A 22,168-nucleotide genomic window follows, 5' to 3' on the forward strand; every position below is an offset into this window, starting at 1 on the left:
GTCGAAGGACCACGTAAAATTAAGCCAACAACACACAAGGAAATTATATCCAACCTTAGTTTCCAAACTCCTTTTCTTAAACTCCTTGTTTTTTAACTCCACTTAATAAGAAGCCACTTAGTAGAGCAAGCCTCAGAAAGAGCAGGCTCTGAAGAGTGTAAGTGGGTCAATTTATAGCACCTGGTTGCCCTGGGCACTGCGCCATACATGTACGCGTGGGTCCTCTACGGGTTAACACATAAACATAGGAACTGTATTAAGGTTATTAGCAGGTTTGGCTATATACACATATAAGCTATATTAGCAACCTAGGACAGGTCTTAGCTGGCCATCATTATGTTTTTTACATGTTCTATTTTTTTCCTTATAGTTTTTCAGTGCTTCCGTGCTACCCTCCTGTTTTAGTGTTTTATATGCTTTCTTTTTGTCATTTATTGCTTTCTTTACAGTTCTATTTATCCACATTGGTTTCTTTTTGTTCCTTAACCTTTTATTACCATACAGTATGTACCTCTCACAATGACTTTTTAGGATGTTTTTAAAGATATCCCATTTTGTGTCTGTATTTGTGAGGACTTTGTCCCAGTTAGTTTGGCCTATGGCCTCTCTTAGTTGGCTAAATTTAGCTTTTTTGAAGTTTGGTATTTTTGTTCCTCCCTGTAGAAACGCTCTTTTGAATGATAATTGGAAGGTTATTACTTTATGGTCACTATTTCCCAGGTGTCCCCCAACCTGCACGTCTGTTGTTCTGTCAGGTCTATTGGTTAATACTAAGTCCAGTATGGCCGTCCCTCTAGTCGGGTCCTGAACCAGTTGGGAGAGGTAATTGTCTTTGGTTATTGCCATGAACCTGTTTCCCTTATGAGATATACAAGTTTCAGTTTCCCATTTAGTATGTACGGGTGACTTGCATTTTTCCTTCCCATGTGCATAACTTTACATTTATCAGTGTTAAACCTCATCTGCCACTTATCTGCCCAAGCCTCCAATCTATCCAGATCCCTCTGTAGCAGTATACTGTCCTCATCAGTGTAAATTACTTTACACAGTTTAGTGTCATCTGCGAAAATTGATACTTTACTATGCAAGCCTTCTACAAGATCATTAATAAATATATTGAAGAGAATAGGGCCCAATACTGACCCCTGAGGTACTCCACTAGTGACAGTGACCCAATCTGAGTATGTACCGTTAATAACCACCCTCTGTTTTCTATCACTCAGCCAGTTACTTACCCACATACAGATGTTTTCTCCCAGTCCGAGCATTCTCATTTTATATACTAAACTTTTATGTGGTACAGTGTCAAATGCTTTGGAGAAGTCCAGATATACAACATCCATTGATTCGCCGCTGTCAAGTCTAGAATTTACCTCCTCATAGAAACTGATTAAATTAGTCTGACATGACCGATCCCTCACGAAGCCATGCTCATATGGCGTTATTTGCTTATTTCCGTTGAGATGCTCTAATATAGCATCTCTCAGAAAACTTTCAAACAGTTTACCCACTACAGATGTTAAACTTACCGGCCTATAGTTTCCAGGCTCTGTTTTTGGCCCCTTTTTGAATATTGGCACCACATATGCCACGCGCCAATCCTGTGGGACATTCCCTGTCAGTATAGAGTCCGCAAATATCAGAAATAAGGGTCTGGCTATGACATTACTTAATTCCTTTAGTGAATTTATTTTCCTCAGTGAATACATTGGAGAAAAAAATGTTTAACAGCTTTGCTTTCTCCTCGTCGCTCTCTGCGACTCCCCCCTCATTACTCTTTAAAGGGCCAACACCTTCAGATTTATACTTTTTAACATTTATATAATTGAAGAACATTTTAGGGTTAGTTTTACTCTCTTTGGCAATTAATCTCTCGGTCTCTAGTTTGGCCGCTTTTATTTGTTTTTTACATGTTCTATTTTTTTCCTTATAGTTTTTCAGTGCTTCCGTGCTACCCTCCTGTTTTAGTGTTTTATATGCTTTCTTTTTGTCATTTATTGCTTTCTTTACAGTTCTATTTATCCACATTGGTTTCTTTTTGTTCCTTAACCTTTTATTACCATACAGTATGTACCTCTCACAATGACTTTTTAGGATGTTTTTAAAGATATCCCATTTTGTGTCTGTATTTGTGAGGACTTTGTCCCAGTTAGTTTGGCCTATGGCCTCTCTTAGTTGGCTAAATTTAGCTTTTTTGAAGTTTGGTATTTTTGTTCCTCCCTGTAGAAACGCTCTTTTGAATGATAATTAGAAGGTTATTACTTTATGGTCACTATTTCCCAGGTGTCCCCCGACCTGCACGTCTGTTGTTCTGTCAGGTCTATTGGTTAATACTAAGTCCAGTATGGCCGTCCCTCTAGTCGGGTCCTGAACCAGTTGGGAGAGGTAATTGTCTTTGGTTATTGCCATGAACCTGTTTCCCTTATGAGATATACAAGTTTCAGTTTCCCAGTCTATATCTGGGTAGTTGAAGTCCCCCATAATAACCACCTCATTATGATTTGCCGCCTCGTCTATCTCGTTTAGTAGTAGATTTTCTGTGGACTCTGGTATATTAGGTGGTTTATAGTAAACTCCTATTAGTAATTTATTGTTGTTTTTAGCTCCATGTATCTCTACCCACAGTGACTCCACATGTTCATGTCCCTCACTTATATCTTCTCGGACTGTGGGCTTTAGACAGGACTTTATATTAAGGCAGACCCCTCCCCCTCTCCGGTTTTGACGATCCTTTCTAAACAGACTGTAACCTTGTACATTAACTGCCCAGTCATAGCTATCATCCAGCCATGTCTCAGTTATTCCCACTATGTCATAGTCCTCCTCACACATCACTAATTCCAGTTCACCAGTTTTATTAGTCAGGCTTCTGGCATTAGTATACATACATTTGAGAGGTTTATGTATATTTTTTACCCTACACCTTTCCTTCTGAACTGTTCTAGTCCCTCCTTCCATTCCTCCCCCATTCTTATTACCTTGCCCCCGGTCTCTATCTGCACTATCTTCCCCTCCTATAACGTAATTACCCTCCCCCCCAGTCCCTAGTTTAAACACTCCTCCAACCTTCTAGCCATCTTTCTCCCCAGCACAGCTGCCCCTTCCCCATTGAGGTGCAGCCCGTCCCTACGATAGAGCCTGTAGCAGATAGAAAAATCTGCCCAGTTCTCCAGGAACCCAAACCCCTCCTTCCTACACCAGTTCTTGAGCCACTTGTTAATCTCCCTAATCTCCCATTGCCTTTCTTGTGTGGCTCGTGGTACAGGCAGTATTTCGGAAAATACTACCTTTGAGGTCCTTGCCCTCAGCTTTTGACCTAAATCCCTGAAATCATTTTTAAGGACTCTCCACCTACCTCTAACTTTGTCATTGGTTCCGATATGGACCATGACCGCTGGATCGTCTCCAGCCCCTCCCAGTAATCTGTCAACCCGATCCGCGATGTGTCGAACTCTAGCGCCAGGAAGACAGCACACTGTTCGGCGATCACGGTCTTTGTGACAGATTTCCCTATCTGTTCCCCTAATAATGGAGTCTCCCACTACCAGCACCTGTCTGGCCTGCCCTGCTCTCCTGGTTCCCTGCTTACTGGAGCTGACATTCCCCTGACTGGCAGAGGAAGTGTCTGGCTGCAGCAGTGCCGTCCCCGGACTGACATCCCCCTCATCTGCCAAACGTGCAAACTTGTTGGGGTGTGTCAGATCAGGGCTAGCCTCCCTGGCACTCTTCCCTCTACCCCGCTTTCTAACTTTTACCCAGCTAGCTACCTCACTTTCCTCAGCCTCCTCTCTGTCACCCTCCCCCTCATCTACCCCAAAGAGTGCTTGCTCGGTGAGAAGCAAACTCTTTTGCAAATTATCAATGCCTCTCAGTGTTGCAACTTGCCCATTTAGAGACTCGATCTGCGATTCCAAACGGGTAATTTGCTCACATCTAGAACAAAGATATACACCCTTGAACTCCTGTTCCAGGACTGCATACATCATGCAAGATGTGCACTGGACTGCGTTGTAAATTGTGCAACACCTACTAAATGGGGATTACAACAGTAAAAAAGTAAAACAGTATAAATGATTTAGATTTAGACCCTGTCTGCTGTAGTCGAAGGACCACGTAAAATTAAGCCAACAACACACAAGGAAATTATATCCAACCTTAGTTTCCAAACTCCTTTTCTTAAACTCCTTGTTTTTTAACTCCACTTAATAAGAAGCCACTTAGTAGAGCAAGCCTCAGAAAGAGCAGGCTCTGAAGAGTGTAAGTGGGTCAATTTATAGCACCTGGTTGCCCTGGGCACTGCGCCATACATGTACGCGTGGGTCCTCTACGGGTTAACACATAAACATAGGAACTGTATTAAGGTTATTAGCAGGTTTGGCTATATACACATATAAGCTATATTAGCAACCTAGGACAGGTCTTAGCTGGCCATCATTCTCAAGTAGAACAACTAAATTCTGTATAGGACGTTCCAACTTGAGTGGAGTAGTGAGACTTTTTTCTTTTTTGTCAAGTTTTGAGTCTCCTATTTGTAACAACACTCTTCTTACTAGTTTGTCTTCATCCTTTTGAACTTCTAGAACTTTGGCCAATTCCCATTGACTTCTAGGTAAATATTCTTCTTTCACTAACACTATGTCACTAACTTGGACATTTCTTCTGGGTGTTTGTCATTTACTTCTTAGCATAAGATTGGCTAAGCACGCTTATCTCCATCTATTCCAAAACTGTTCTGATAGATATTAAACTCTTCACCATCTCCTTTTAGCATATAAATCCTCTTTGGAGAACTTGCCAGGCGGTGGCTGTATGTAATCCGACTTAAGGTGAAGTAGATGGTTGGGAGTTAAAGGCTCCAAACCTGTTGGATCGTTGATGTTATCAACTGTAAGTAGACGACTGTTAACAATAGACACTTACTTCATAGAATAGGGTCCTATTCATCTATTCTTCCGGCATTCTTTTTCAACACTGAACTTAAAGGATAACTGTCACACTTAGACCCTAATTTCAATTTTCATATATGTAGTTACTAATAACATGATATTCCAGAATCAGTTACTATTAGACTGACTTACCCCATATTTAATAAGATTCAGCCCTTAGCAACCAGTCTGCATAAAACTGAAGTTTCACTATTCAGTTAAGATGGCCGCCACTGCCCTCACCCTGAGGCTAATCCCGCCTGCCCTCACTAGCCAGTAACAATAGCCCCCCAAAAGTGTCAGTAACCAGAGCCCTCCCCCCTAAAGGGTTAATCTCCTGCAGCACAAAGGGGTCCTCTTACCACATGTTGCTTTCATTTATACACTGAGCAGATGGCAGATCTCCCTTCCCTGCTCTGCACTGCTTCGACTCTACTTCTCCAGCTCTGCTGAGTGAGGGAGCGTCTGCCAAGCGCAGGGACAGGGAGAAGTGCACACAGCCCAGGCACTGTTATCAGCTGCTGGGGTGACCTGGCTTTAATCATTTACTTACAGTCCCTGGCTATCAGTAATCTGACCTTGCACGCAGCGTCCTCCGTCCTTCTATGAAGGACGGACCGTGCCTAGCAACACTATTTTAACCACAGGTAAAAGTAGGCAGTACAGGGAACAAAAATGTGGAATTAAGGGGTAATTGAATACACAGTGAAAAGTTGAAATAGGGCCACCAAGGTGATATTAATCACCACAATCCAATACTCCCAAAAAAATATATATATACGACAGTTATACTTCAACACATTTCTCACAGTTCTGATTTGTCTTTCCCAAACTCCTCCTGTATGGCTTTCATGTGGAGCATTCATATGAAAATCACACTGTTTCTCTAACAAATAGTTACTTTTTCTTTATCGATCTCTTTTAGAGCTTTCTTTAGTTCATTCTTTGCTCCGACAAAATTAAATCCTTGGTCAGATCTAAACTTTCTGACGGTACCTCTAATGGCTATGAAATATCTCAAGGCGTTGATGAATGCGTCAGTTGACATATCTTCTAACATTTCCAGGTGAATTGCTCTGGAGCTCAGACATGTAAATATTAGTCCATATCTCTTATACTCCTTGCGGTTCTGTTTGGTGATGAATGGGCCAAAACAATCCATTCCGCTATATAGAAATGGTGGTGATGGGTTTACGCGATCTGACGGTAAATCTGTCATTCTTTGTTCTTCTGCAGGTCTACGTGCCTTTCTGCAGACTACACATTTACTTATATACTTTGCTATAACTTTGCTTCCTTTCACAATCCAGTAACCACCTTCTCTCAGACAGCTTTGGGTAAAGCTTCTTCCTTGATGCAAGATTTGTTGTGGTAGTGATCAATAATCAATCTTGTGAAGGAGTTTTTGGGTAGAATTGCTGGATGCTTCACTCTGCTAGGTAACAATGCATATTCCAGTCTCCCTCCCACCTTCAGTATACCATCCTGCAGAACAAGATTAAGCTTGTACAATGTGTGGTTGTTTGGAAGCCTTTTAGGTTCTTGACTAAGTCTCTTCAACTCTTCACTGTAGAATCTCTGTTGACTGAGTCTTATGACTGTTTCTTCAGCTTTCATTCGTTCTTCTACATTCAACAATTCCTTCTTTCTTATTTCCATTTGCCTAACATTGAATTTGAGCTACTACGTTTATGACCGTATTCCAATTTGAACATCTGGCTAGTCTTTCAAGTATGTCATCTTGACACTTGGCAGCAGTGCTCAATGTTTGTACAACTTTTACTTCTGGATCACCCATAGACAATTCTGTGTAACCTTTACTGGGCGTGATTTCCTTTTCCCAAAGGAACTCTGGGCCTGTGAACCAGTTAGAATTTTTCAATTCTGTTACATTTAGGCTTCTTGAAGCATGATCTGCTGGGTTATGCTTTGTGTCATTATGATGCCAATGGTCCGGATTTGTTATTTCCTGAACTTTCTCAACTCTGTTGGTGACAAAGATATGGAATCTTTGAGCTTCGTTGTTTATGTATCCTAGGACAACTTGTGAGTCTGTCCAAAAATATTCTTCATCTATTTTCAATTCCAATTCTTCTCTCAGAAACATGCTTACTGATGCTGAAACTACGCCTGCTGTCAGTTCAAGTCTTGGTATTGTATGAATATTGGTTGGCTGCAACTCTGGCCTTCCCCATAACCAGGGAACAGTGTATCATATCTTTTATTCTCCTATTACTCTGATGTAGGTGCACTGACCATAACCATAACTACTAGCATCTGAAAAGTGATGAAGTTCTATTTTCTTGTACTTTCCGAAATCAAGAGGTAAAAAACATCTGGGTATCCGAACTTCAATCAAGTTTTGCAAGTCTCTTATTCAACTCTCCCACCTTGGCCTCAAATTTTCAGGTATGGGCTCATCCCAGCTTCTGTCTGCATAATTCTTGCAGTAATTATTTTGCTCTGAGGATTACTGGGGCCAAGAATCCCAATGGATCAAATATAGAAGCCACTGCGTAAAGAATGGTTTGTCTAGTTGCAACTTTCTCTTCAATAGATACTTCAAAGAAGAACTTGTCATTCTCTACATTCCATCACAATCCAAGTACATTCTGAACTGGAAGGTGATCATAATTGAGATCTACATTCTTCATTGTTGCTGCACGTTAAGAGTCACTGATGGATTCCAGTACCTCTCTGTTGTTTGAGATGAATTTGTGAAAGCGCAGGTTTCCTTTTGCGTATAACTCTTGGCTTTCTTTCACTAGTTTGATTGCAGATACTGTGGACTCTAGACTTATAAGACCATCATCTACATAAAAGTTTTTCTTCAGAAAATTTGCAGCTGATGGGTAATCCTTTTGATTCTGATTAGCCAGGTACTTCATACCATAATTGGCGCAACCTGGAGATAATGCTGCTCCAAAAGTTTTGAGAATTACATAAATATTGGAAATTGGAAAAGTTGCTGCTTAAGTTTTTATAATAACAATTTGCATATACTCCAGAAGGTTATGAAGAGTGATTAGATGAATTGCATAGTCCTTCTTTGCCATGAAAATTAACTTAATCCCCAAAAAAACTTTCCACTGCATTTCATTGCTGCCATTAAAGGACCTGCTGAGATCATTTCAGTAATCGTCTTGTTAACTCAGGTGAGAATGTTGACGAGCACAAGGCTGGAGATCATTATGTCAGGCTGATTGGGTTAAAATGGCAGACTTGACATTTTAAAAGGAGGGTGATGCTTGAAATCATTGTTCTTCCATTGTTAACCATGGTGACCTGCAAAGAAACGTGTGCAGCCATCATTGCGTTGCATAAAAATGGCTTCACAGGCAAGGATATTGTGGCTACTAAGATTGCACCTCAATCAACAATTTATAGGATCATCAAGAACTTCAAGGAAAAAGGTTCAATTCTTGTTAGGAAGGCTTCAGGGCGTCCAAGAAAGTCCAGCAAGCGCCAGGATCGTCTCCTAAAGAGGATTCAGCTGCGGGATCGGAGTGCCACCAGTGCAGAGCTTGCTCAGGAATGGCAGCAGGCAGGTGTGAGCACATCTGCACGCACAGTGAGGCGAAGACTTTTGGAAGATGGCCTGGTGTCAAAAAGGGCAGCAAAGAAGCCACTTCTCTCCCAAAAAAAACATCAGGGACAGATTGATCTTCTGCAGAAAGTATGGTGAATGGACTGCTGAGGACTGGGGAAAAGTCATATTCTCTTATGAAGCCTCTTTCCGATTGTTTGGGGCATCTGGAAAAAGGCTTTTCCGGAGAAGAAAAGGTGAGCGCTACCATCAGTCCTGTGTCATGCCAACAGTAAAGCATCCTGAGACCATTCATGTGTGGGGTTGCTTCTCATCCAAGGGAGTGGGCTCACTCACAATTTTGCCCAAAAACAAAGGCATAAATAAAGAATGGTACCAAAACACCCTCCAACAGCAACTTCTTCCAACAATCCAACAACAGTTTGGTGAAGAACAATGCATTTTCCAGCACGATGGAGCACCGTGCCATAAAGCAAAAGTGATAACTAAGTGGCTGGGGGACCAAAACGTTGACATTTTGGGTCCATGGCCTGGAAACTCCCCAGATCTTAATCCCATTGAGAACTTGTGGTCAATCCTCAAGAGGTGGGTGGACAAACAAAAACCCACTAATTCTGACAAACTCTAAGAAGTGATTATGAAAGAATGGGTTGCTATCAGTCAGGAATTGGCCCAGAAGTTGATTGAGAGCATGCCCAGTTGAATAGCAGAGGTCCTGAAAAAGAAGGGCCAACACTGCAAATACTGACTCTTTGCATAAATGTCATGTAATTGTCGATAAAAGCCTTTGAAACGTATAAAGTGCGTGTAATTATATTTCACTACATCACAGAAACAACTGAAACAAAGATCTAAAAGCAGTTTAGCAGCAAACTTTGTGAAAACTAATATTTGCGTCACTCTCAAAACCTTTGGCCACGACTGTACTTTCATTCTGTATTCTGCTGGCTCTGTATCTGTATCTCCATCCTCCCACCATAGAAACATCAGGAAGTCTCTATCTCCATTCTTCACATGAAACTGGTGGAGCATCTTTTCAACGTCACACATGACCACTACGGGATACTTTCTGAATCTACAGAGTACTCCAGGCAGAGTGTTTGTAAGATCTGGTCCTTTTAGTCGATGATCGTTCAATGCAACACCATTGTACTTTGCTGAGCAATCAAATACTACTCTAATCTTATTTGGTTTCTTTGAGTGGTAAACAGCTTGATGTGGGATGTACCACACTTCTCCTTCTTTAGGTTGGTTATTAACTTTCTCTGCATGTCCTTCTTCGAGGATCCCTTCCATGAATTTCAAATAATCCTGCTTGAATTTGGAATCTCTTCCCATCTTTTTCTTCAAACATTTCAATCTTGCTAGGGCAAGATTTCTGTTATTTGGCAGAGGGGTCGTTCTCTAAAAGGTAAGGGCATTTCAAGATGACCTTGTTGATTCTGCTAAATACTTTCTTCTAGAGTGTGTACGAACTTTATGTCTTCTTGAGATACACTCTTTTCTTTAGAACTTATGTCTACAAAGTCGGATTCAAGGATCTTGATTACTTTTGCTGGACTTACAGTTGGTAACTCTTAGACAGATATTCGATGACACAATCCTGTCACCTGTCTTGAGTTTGCGATCTGCTGTTTTCCACCAACAACACCCCATCCTAGATAAGTTTGAACAGCATAGGGTTCACCCTTTCCTCCTGTGATTACCTTACGTGGTACCAAGGCTTTGGGACAATTGTAGCCTATCAAAAGTCCAACACCAAACTCCTTCATTAGGGACATTTCATGAGATATGACAGATAGGTGCTCCCATTCATTGGCTGTTTCACAGGTTGGTATGCAATCTCGATCTAGAGGTATATCGTATTTTGTAAAGGCTGGAGGTAGATCTAATGTGCAGTTTGAATGAAGTCCTCTAACTCTCAGTCCTTTGACCCTTTGACTGTTCACTAATGTGTCTCTCCCCCTCATTGTGGTGAGTTTGAGCGTCACTGGTTCTGTAGCCACTTGTAATTTCTTGCAGATTTCTTGATCAATGAAGGTGACATCACTCTGGGCATCCAGTAGTGCATAGGCATATACCTTCTTGTTACTTCTTTTTAGGATTTAATATGCACACTGGTACAACCATTGATATGCCATTGCTTTCTCCTTCCCTCACTCTGCAAGAGAATACCGATACTTTCTTTCTTCCTCAGTATCTTTAGGTATTGAGGATTTATCTTTCTTTGGACTTTCTTCATGTAGTGGTGTAGGATGACGTCCTTTGCAAAGGCTGCATGTGGCCTTTTTCTTACACAACTTAGTAACATGGCCTTTTCTTAGTCATCCGAAACACAGTTGGTTATCCAGCAGAAATTTTTTCTTTTCTTCTAGGGATTTTTCCTTTAATTTTTGGCACTTATATATGGAGTGGTTCTCTCCACACAACATACTGTACACTTGAAGGTAGTCTGAAGATTTGTCGGTTCTGTCTCTCTACTGATTCCAGTAGTGACTTTGAACTTACTCTCGTAGGTATCTGGACCTTTAGATGCTGTGTTGGTTGCAAAGCTAGTTGCTCTTGCAGGTCTTATCTCTCTTGCAGCCCTTTCTTCTAAGGATTTTAAGACGTAAAATGATGTTACCGGATTACATGCTATCCGTGCTTCCTTATTGACAAACTCAGAGAACTCTTTAAAACTTGGGAAGTTCTTGCCTAGATCTAACTGTTCAGTCACATAGCGATTCCATCTAAAATACACTTCTTCAGGTAGCTTAGTTAGCATTCTGTGGTTTTCTAGATAGTTGTTCAGTACTTCCAGTCCATGAACGTGTAGGATGGCAGTGCTGCATGCTTGCAGTAAGTCACCGTATTCTTGGAGTCTGAAGTGTTCTTTAGGACCTATTTTAGGCCAGTTAATCAATTTCTCTCTAAAAGTTCTTTGTACTAAGAAAGGATGACCATATCTTGCATTTAATTTTTCCCAAGCTTGCTTGTAGGCTTCTCCGTCTTTTCTATAGAAGTTACCTCCAAGAACTTTCTTTGCTTCCCCACCAACATATCTCTGAAGGTAGAATAACTTGTCAACTGGACTGAAGCAATGATGCTCAATGATCATTTCAAAATTTGCCTTCCACTTTATGAACTTCAGTACGTCCCTTGAAAATACAGTAGGTTCCGGAACGGGAAGTTTAGCTAGGACTGTTCTCTGTGGTCTTGCTGGGACAATGGTTGTAACATTCTCCTGAGCATTGCCGTGGCATCTCGGAATAGAATCATCCGGTTCTATTTCCTTACTTAGTTCTGAATTAGGCGAGTCCTTTTCTTCATCTTTTCAGGTAGAGATATAGGGTAAATTCACAAAGTCTTTTTCTTCACTTAGTACAGATTTGAACCTATGACTACTCTGACTCATATCCTCCTCATGTACTCTAAGTCTGGCTTTTATGATCTTAACTTCATTCTGCCTTTCCAGACTTTTCAATTCAGCTTCCATTTGATGGCACTGTGCCTCCATTTCAGCTTCCATTTGATGGCGCTGTGCCTCCATTTCAGCTTCCATCTGATGGCATTGTGCATCCATTTCAGCTTCCATCTGATGGCGTTGTGCATCCTTTTCAGCTTTCTTTTCAGCCATCAGTTGACGCTGCGCCTCGATGGCAGCTTCCATCTCAATTTCTGCTTTCTTGACAGCGAGTTGTTCAGCTAATTCCTTCTTTTGGCTGAAGTATTTGAGGACTCTGAAATGTGGGTGGCACTTCTACTAGCCAAGGAAGTCACACTTGAGATTGTGGTTCCCCCTAAGGACCTAGCATAGTCTCTCATAAAAAGCTTGTTCATTCTACTTCTTGCTTTAACTTCATCATAGTTTGCGCAAGATGATAGTTCTCTCATTAGCTTTACTAAATCTTTAGTGACCGCACTGCATGTGTCTATGTTCCTTACAATATCCTGGGAAGGTGTCGTAAGTGACCGCAGGTTGACATATGCTGCCATAAGCTCTGATTCAGATTCTTCTACTGTCTCTACCATATCACTCAAGTTCCTTTTTATACTTTCTTGCTTTAGCTTTCTACGAATGTCTTTAATGTATGATTTTCACTTCTCATACATCATGGTGAACTTTTTTCCTTTTTATGCTGCTTCTTGCTCCAAATTTTCCAGCATCTTTGGGGTGGTTTTCTGGCATGCAAAGAGTGTCTTAGTTCATCTGTTTGGGCTATATTTATTTGAGGCAAGACTAATGCTGCATCAGAGTCTACTACCTCAGACAGGTTCCCTTGCTCTTCAATTTCTACTCTATCTATCTTTGCATCCTCTAACAGTGGCATGGTAATACTATGCTCAGACATTTTACTTTAAATGCAATACTGACAAATGCAGAAATAAATGACTTTCACGTTAAATATAACAGCGATAAATGCAGGCAATAAATGACTTTCACTTTAAATGCAATAGAGTCCGTGTAATACAAACTGTCCTTTGTTTTTATTTAAAGTCTCTTATTTCTGAACACAAAAAATGTCTCTTTATGCCAAAGCCTATATGCAATGATAAGTAATAAAAGGAAAGCTCTGACCTTATTCTGAAGAGCAGTATACTGTGATCTGAAGGTTGCTGGAACAAATGTCTGTCTTAAAGGAGACTTGTTGTAACGCTCCAACGGGTGTGGACCCGCTGTGCCACTTACCTGTTTGGCTTTGGGCCAAACTTGGGAGCGGAATCTAAGTGTTCCCCTGGTTTTCACCCTTTATCCCGCTCCAAGATGCAGAAGCTAGTCTTAGCTGCAGCGGAGATACCAGGTCTCTACCGCAAGAGTGGTCCCGGTTAAGTGGCAGCTGGCCAAGCAGGCCAGAACGCCCCAGTGCAAGCACTGGGGATACAGGTAGGTGGAGTGAGCTGTCACTGGATGGAAGGAGCGCAGCAGCAGAGTCAGATGAAGCAGAGCTGAGTTAGTGATTTAGCAGTGCTGGAGCTGTTAGAATAGCAGAGCTGAATAGCTCAGGTGCAGCAGGTGTAACAAGCTGAACAGCAGACAGAGGAGTAGTCGACAATCTGAATCATACACTTGAGAGCAGCGAGGTACAAGAGGATCAGATCAGGCAGAGATGAGGTCAGGATACAGGCTAAGTTCGGAAGCAGGATATCAACACAGGAACAACAAGCTGGAACCTTCGCTGTAGAAAACTACAATATTGCTCAGGCATCACAGGAAGGGGGAAGCACCCTTATAAAGGTGGTTCCTGGCCGGGATTGGAGAGAAGGCGGAATCAGGGGCATGCATGAACCCTTAAAGAAACAGGACGCATGCGGCTCTTACCAGGTGCAACTGAAGCTGTCGCCGCCCGCGACAGTGCAGAAAAGCTGGTCCGGAGCCTGCAGCGGAGAAGAGAAGCCTTGTGTGCAGTTCAACTGAGGTACATAGCAGGATGTGCTGCACACTGGCGGCTACCAGCTGCCATTGTTACAGTATCCCTCCTCTCACGCCCCTTCTTCTTGGTCCTGATGTGCTGAAAAAATCTTTTGAGAATATTCGGAGCATGTACATTTTCCTCAGGCTCCCAGGAACTTTCCTCAGGACCATAATTCTTTCAGTCTACAAGGAAGTACCTCTTGCCACCAACTACCTTGAAATTGAGGATGTTATGTACTTTAAATTCTGATTCTTCACCGGTAGGAACAGAAGTAGTGGTGGAGGGGGTTCTGGAAAAGGAGCTGAGGACCAATGGTTTCAAGAGAGATACATGGAAGGAGTTTGGAATCCGGAGGGTAGGAGGCAACCGGAGTTTGTAGGAAACAGGGTTGATGCGCTCTAGGATCTCAAACAGGCCCAGAAACCGGGGAGCAAATTTGTAACAGGGTACCTTCATGCAGCTGTTCCGGGAGGAAAGCCAGACTTTGTCACCAGGAGAGAATTGAGGAGGTGGTTTACGTCTGGATGCTGAGGAAGTCTCTGAACAAAGAATTAACAGCTGTTACCTCAGAAGATGCAGACAGGGGTAAAGGAGCATGGGGATGAAGTCTATACACTATATAGAAGGAAGAAGAGCCCGTAGATTCTCCGGAATGGCTGTTGTAAGAGAATTCTGCCCAAGGCAGGAGCCGAACCCTGTCATCATGCTGAGCAGAGACAAAGTGACGTAGGTAGTTCTCCAAGATCTGGTTAATTCGTTCAACTTGCCCATTAGACTGAGGATGATAACCAGAAGAGAAATCCAACTTGACCTCAAGTAGCCCACAGCGCGCTCACCAGAATTTGGAAGTGAATTGTACCCCGCGATCAGACACAATGTGCAGAGGTAGACCATGAAGGCAAAAGATATGTTCTATAAACAGACAGGCTAATCAATTAGCAGAAGGCAATCCAGGAAGCGGAATAAAATGTGCCATCTTGGAAAATCTGTCTACCACTACCCAGAATACGGAACAGCCAGCAGAGGACGGGAGGTCTGTGATAAAGTCCATAGCGATGTGCTACCAGGGGACTTCAGGAATGGGTAACGGTAGTAGCAATTCCATGGGTTTGGTTCGGGAAGCCTTGTTGCGGATACAGGAAGTACAGGCAGACACAAACTCCTGGACATCTTTGGGTAGGGTCGGCCACCGATAGTGACTGGAGAGCCAAACAAGGGTCTTATGCACCCCAGGGTGACCAGCATACTTGGAGCAATGTCCCCAAGAAAGAATTTTCCTCCTCTTGGCCTGTGGAACGAAGATCTTCCCCGGAGGAATATCTCTCACACGTGACTGGCGCCACAGAAATCAGACGAGACGGTTCTATAATATGTTGAGGTTCTTCAATCTGATCCGCTGGGTCGAAAGAACGGGAAAGTGCATCAGCCTTTACATTTTTATCAGCCGGTCGGAAATGCAGAAGAATATTGAATCTCGCAAAGAAAAGTGCCCATCGAGCCTGACGTGGATTTAGACGCTGTGCAGACTGTAGATATGTCAGATTCTTGTGGTCAGTGTACACTCAAGTATTATTAGGAACACCTGTTCTATTTCTCATTAATGCAATTATCTAGTCAACCAATCATATGGCAGTTGCTTCAATGCATTTAGGGGGGTGGTCCTGGTCAAGACAATCTCCTGAACTCAAAACTGAATGTCATAATGGGAAAGAAAGGTGATTTAAGCAATTTTGAGCGTGGCATGGGTGTTGGTGCCAGACGGGCCGGTCTGAGTATTTCACAATCTGCTCAGTTACTGGGATTTTCACGCACAACCATTTCTAGGGTTTACAAAGAATGGTGTAAAAAGGGAAAAACATCCAGTATGCGGCAGTCCTGTGGGCAAAAATGCCTTGTGGATGCAAGAGGTCAGAGGAGAATGGGCCGACTGATTCAAGCTGATAGAAGAGCAACGTTGACTGAAATAACCACTCGTTACAACCGAGGTATGCAGCAAAGCATTTGTGAAGCCACAACACGCACAACCTTGAGGCGGATGGGCTACAACAGCAGAAGACCCCACCGGGTACCACTCATCTCCACTACAAATAGGAAAAAGAGGCTACAATTTGCACGAGCTCACCAAAATTGGACTGTTGAAGACTGGAAAAATGTTGCCTGGTCTGATGAGTCTCGATTTCTGTTGAGACATTCAAATGGTAGAGTCCGAATTTGGCGTAAACAGAATGAGAACATGTATCCATCCTCTGATGGCTACTTCCAGCAGGATAATGCACCATGTCACAAAGCTCGAATCATTTCAAATTGGTTTCTTGAACATGACAATGAGTTCACTGTACTAAAATGGCCCCCACAGTCACCAGATCTCAACCCAATAGAGCATCTTTGGGATGTGGTGGAACGGGAGCTTCGTGCCCTGGATGTGCATCCCTCAAATCTCCATCAACTGCAAGATGCTATCCTATCAATATGGGCCAACATTTCTAAAGAATGCTATCAGCACCTTGTGGAATCAATGCCACGTAGAATTAAGGCAGTTCTGAAGGCAAAAGGGGGTCCAACACCGTATTAGTATGGTGTTTCTAATAATTCTTTAGGTGAGTGTATATATATAATATGCCTGTATTGCAGGGTATTGATGCATAAACTGAAGAAGAGGTCCTTCTAAAACCTGAGGTCATTCATTTTGGGTATAACACAGAGTCAGTTCAGGAGAACTCTGACTGCAAACTCTGACTGTTGACAAAACTATGACGTAGTAAAATTAGTAACTGACAAAATGGTTAAGTGCTCAATTGCACCTCTAGAGGACATAGTTGATAAAAGTAAGAGTGTTATATGTAATAAGTGTATGGTGACTGATGACAGCTCAGAGAATGAGGTTGCCTTGCTAGTATCTTGTGAAACTAATGTGGTTAGTAGGGGGTCAGCCAGATGGGTTCTGTACCTATTGGTACTAGCCTTGCTCCTAGGATGATGAGTACGCTGTCTGTGAGCTTAATGAGCAAAACAAAAATGTTGGATGGTGTCTGTGTGTTCCAAGAAAGTCCAGATCCAGTGACAGACTGGAATTTGTGGCCCCTGGAGTAAGTCCACTATAGCGAGGTGTTCTTTCTTAGATAGCAGTGGACCCTACTCTATATTGACTCCTCTCCTTGTTCCAGCAGGCATCAGAGGAATTCATGGAAAGTATGATAGTAATTACTCTAATTAATTACTAACACCCTTTAGAAAGCTATTTGTTTCATACACTGCCTGTCCAAAAAAAAAGTCGCCACCAAAAATATTTCATTGGACCGCCTTTAGCTTTGATTATGGCACGTATTCACTGTTGCATTGTTTCGATAAGCTTCTGCAATGTCACAAGATTTATTTCCATCCAGTGCTGCATTAATTTTTCATCAAGATCTTGCATTGATGAGGGTAGAGTCTGACTGCAGCGCAAAGCCTTCTCCAGCACATCCCAAAGATTCTCAATGGGGTTAAGGTCTGGACTCTGTGGTGGCCAATCCATGTGTGAAAATGATGTCTCAGGCTCCCTGAACCACTCTTTCACAATTTGAACCCGATGAATCCTGGCATTGTCATCTTGGAATATGCCCGTGCCATCAGGGAAGAACAAATCCATTAATGGAATAACGTGGTCATTTTTGGAGCACATACTGTTGCTGAACCTAGACCTGACTAACTGCAGAAACCTCAGATCATTGCAATGCCCCCCACAGGCTTGTACAATAGGCACTAGGCATGATGGGTGCATCACTTCATCTGCCCCTCTTCTTACCCTGAAATCACTCTGGAACAGGGTAAATCTTGAACCATCAGACCACATGACCTTCTTCCATTGCTCCAGAGTCCAATCTTTATGCTCCCTAGAAAATTTAAGCCTTTTTTTCTGGTTTGCCTCACTGATTAGTGGATTTCTTATGGCTACACATCTGTTCAGTCCCAATCCCTTGAGTTCCCTTTGCATTGTGCATGTGGAAATGCTCTTACTTTCACTATTAAACATAGCCCTGAGTTTTACTGTTATTTTTCTTCAATTTGATTTCACCAAAAGTTTAAGTGATCGCCACATTTCCTCCTCGAATACGATGGGTCCCCATTATCCTTCCAACCCAATTTTAGTAGTTTCTGCAATCTCCTTAGATGTTTTCTCTGCTTGATGCATGCCAATAATTTGACCCTTCTCAAACAGACTAACATCTTTTCCACGACCACGAGATGTGTCTTTCGACATGGTTGTTTAAGAAATGAGAAGCAACTCATTGCACCAGTTGGGGTTAAATAACTTATTGCTAGCGGAAAGAAAATCGCCCATGCAGTAATTATCCAATAGGATAACTATTTGCTTAGTTAAATCCAGGCGGCGACTTTTTTTTTGAACAGGCAGTGTATAATTTACATGTGATTTATATGAACATAATCCATCTCGCACCAGTCTGGTGGGAGACCTCGCCTTCTGCACAGGAGACGCAATAGTAGCAGCATTTCTGTTTTCCTTCCAGTGGGACCTTTCTGTATCCGGGGAGACAACTCTCACTACAAGCGGAGCGCGGTATCTAGGATAAAAGAAGAAATACATGGCATGGTGTCACTATTAGGTATTTTTTTAGGTTTACTCTCATTTTATTGAATAACGATAATAGCCAATTGCAATAGCGTCAAATAAGCTGACACATGTTCAAATAAAACAAATCAGACATCATTATGATAGCAGACTAATACAATCTGTTGCCAACGGCATTGGCTAGATCTCAGTCTTCCTGTGAAGAAGCATTTCAGGCAATGAAAATATACTCCATAATCCTATGAATGCCATCAGCAATAATCAAATCTGAAGCAAAATAAAACAACCATATAAGAAATAAGAAAAGAAAGATAAACAAACAAAAAAAACTGAAAAACAAAAAGAATGCAGGGGGTATAGAGAGGAATAGAAATAAGGAATAACCGGGGGGGGGGGGGGGGGGGGGGGGGTTGTTAGGGGCCACATCACATGTTCCAGCGCCTCGTTCTGATGAATAGAGATTAGACCTGTCTCGACCACAGCAATACATGATAAAGCCACTGTTTCAGCAGCTTGGCGTCACTTGGAGAGCTCTCCCATGAGGCTGGAGAACTCTGTAGAGTATAGGAACAGAGAAACAGATCTCCACCAAAGGTAGAACATGTCTCCCTGGTCATGGGAGTGTGCAATCAGTTCATTCATCAATCCATTTTAAGTAGGTGTCGGAGCTCAGCAGCCCATTCACAGAGAGAGGGTGGAACCCTAGATTTCCAATGCCTCTGAATCACCAATCGTGCCACTGTGAGAAATAGAAATGGCCTTGCAGTTCGCCAGCGGTCGTTTCACGGCAAACTTTGCTCGTTCGCGGTTCGCCCAACGGGCTCATATGGCGATGTCCGCCAGTGCCATATTCTTTTACATTGTGAAGAACTTTGACCCATGACACATCCATCAGGTGGTACAGGATAGCCAATTGAGACGTGTCAGCACATAGACACACCCCCTACCTTATAAATAAACCTGATCTGGCCGCCATTTTACATTCAATCTTTTGCCAATGTATGGAGAGGTTGCTGTGTGGATCAGGGACAGACTGTTAGGGACACCAAACGCTAGCTAATAGGGCCACAAAAATCATTTTAAGGACTGGTATAGGTGTGCTATCTATAGGTGTGGCTTACTGAGGGGTGTGATATACTTATAATATACTTTCTAACATAGAAAGTATATTATAGTGCAATTGTATTGTGCAGCAGTTGTGTGCGGTTCTGCTGCGATACTGCAGCTACATAGAGGGACAAACGCTATTGGAACAAATAATTTCTACTGGTGCAATATACCAGTTGACCCCCCAAAAAACTGATTGAAGCAGGGGTGTTATATATCAATTATATACTTTCTATATAGTGCATTTGGGTAGTGTAGCATTTGTTTGCAGTTTTGCTGTGTTACCGCAGCTACACAGAGTGACAAACGCTATTGAAACAAATAATTTCTACTGGTGTCATATACCAGTTGCCCCCCCAAAAAACTGATTGAAGCATGTGATAGGATGTGATATACCGTCTTCTACAAATACTGCTCTTCTATAGGGACTTTTGTCACAGGGTCATTTTGAAAATGACAGGCAGAGGAAGAGGCAGGCCATTCCGCAGGGGTAGTAGGGGTCGGGCAGGTGCACCAGACCGGAGCCTAAGTGGTAAGTTGCAGAAGGTCCGTGCGATTATTTCAAAGGAAGCACCAGACTTGGTTGAGTGGCTCACTCAGCCTTCCGCTTCTGCACCCTCCTCATCCTCTGTATCTGCACCCTCTTCACTCTCTGCTGTGTGCACCCCCAAAGACACCACAACCACCACCATATCCCCTCCGCTCGAGTCAGAGGAATTATTTTCCCATCCATTACAAGACCTTACTGATATGCAGCCATTCTTGGCATCGGATCAGGAAGAGGAGGTAGCAACGGCCGCCACCCAGCGGTCTGACGACAGTACCCAGATCAGCACAAGGAGGGTGGTCCCCGCTGTTGCTGCCTACTCCGAGATCTCTAATGTCAGTGGCGGTGAAGGGGACGATGATGACGTGTCTATGGACGTCACGTGGGTGCCCACAAGAGAGGAAGAGGAGGGGGTTCAGAGGGAGAGACGGAGCAGCAGATAGGGAGGAGAAGGAGGAGAAGCAGACAGAACTTACAGTTCACTGGAGGCAAAAAGCAGACTGCTAATGTATATGAAACAAGACATCCACCATGCACGGTCACAACTGGCGCTCCCAGGACGCCGGCACATGGCTCCGCAGTGTGGGCTTTTTTTAACGTGTCCGCTGCTGAAAATAGTGTTGCCATTTGCAGTCTGTGCTGTCAACGCATAAGTTACGGTAAGCCCAACACTCACCTAGGGACGACTGCCTTAAGAAGGCACCTTGCCTCCCATCACCGAGCCCAATGGGAGGAGCAACACCGTCAGAACCCACAAAGCCACACTCCTGGTGCTCCACGTCCTGCCTCTTCTCCTTCTCCTCTCTCTTCCCTTTTGTCCTCCACTCCACCTTCCACAGTGCCGTCGTCGTGTTCATCTGGCATAAGGCAGGCTTCCGTGCCACAAATCTTCGAGCTAAAAAAGATGATGAGGCTGGATAACCCTCTTGCCCAACAGCTGACCGCTGGCTTGTCAGAACTGCTAGCCGGCCAACTACTGCCATATAAATTGGTGGACTCGGAGGCCTTTAGAAAAATTGTGGCCATTGGCATACCGCAATGGAAGGTCCGCGGAAGGAAATATTTCTCCCAGAAGGGAGTCCCAGAGCAATATGGCCACGTTCAGCGGCAAGTGAATGTATCTCTGATATAACAAATCGGGGGAATCGGGCAACTATAGGCCAGTAAAACTGACATCAATAGTGGGGAAATTAATGGAAACCATACTTAAGGAGAGGATTGTGTTACACTCGTAGGTGTCCTGCTTGCTCAGCCTTTTCATTGCGTCCCCCCGCCCCTTCCTACCCTCCGCCCGCCCATCCGCCCATCCTTTCCCTCTGACCGCCTTTCTACTAACTTGTTATTCCGCCGAGATCCCGCGCCTGCGCAGTCAGTCCGTCGGCCGGCGCATGCGCACTGCGATGCCCATTCCTTGTATGGCATCACAGTAATTAATGCGCATGCGCCACCTTCGCGCCGTTAGCCGGCGCATGCGCAATAGTTACTGTGATGCCGTACAAGGAATGGGCATCGCAGTGCGCATGCACCGGCCGACGGACTGATGCACAGGCGCGGGATCTCGACGGAATAACAAGTTAGTAGAAAGGCGGTCAGAGGGAAAGGATGGGCGGGCGGAGGCTAGGAAGGGGAGGGGGGACGCAATGAAAAGGCTGAGCAAGCAGGGCACCTACGAGTGTAACGCCGCCCCTGGGCACTTGCGAGCCCTCATTTGCATAAGTTATAAATATCGTTTTTGATGGTTCTATAAGTCCAGGATTGATGCCAGAGGTAACGTTTTTATTAACTGTAAGCATGCTAGGGAGCTATGGGAAGGGTTAAAAAAGTGAAATGCTGGTGACAGACTCCCTTTAAAGGTAGGCAGACAATGTCATAGAGCAGCAGGAGATGCTAGCAGAATGCTTGGGTGTATATGGAGAGGCATTACCAGTAGACAGAGGGAGGTGCTCATGCCGCTCTACAGAGCACTAGTGAGACCTAATTTGGAGTATTGTGCGCAGTACTGGAGACCAAAGGTTTAAAAGTAATATCAGGAAGTATTACTTTACTGAGAGAGTAGTGGATGCATGGAATAGCCTT

General features: G+C 43.3%; 1 protein-coding gene across 1 annotated transcript in view; it reads right to left on the reverse strand.

Annotated features, from left to right (window-relative positions):
* The window catches only part of LOC120998924 (vomeronasal type-2 receptor 26-like), a 106,811-nt gene that overhangs the window by 56,170 nt on the left and 28,473 nt on the right, over positions 1-22,168 (reverse strand). Inside the window, exon 3 of the mRNA XM_040429803.1 lies at positions 18,307-18,430. Within this exon, the coding sequence (XP_040285737.1) occupies positions 18,307-18,430 (124 nt within the window). The remainder of the gene's footprint in view (positions 1-18,306; positions 18,431-22,168) is intronic.

This window comes from Bufo bufo, chromosome 4 (assembly GCF_905171765.1).
Source record: "Bufo bufo chromosome 4, aBufBuf1.1, whole genome shotgun sequence".
NCBI lineage: Eukaryota > Metazoa > Chordata > Amphibia > Anura > Bufonidae > Bufo > Bufo bufo.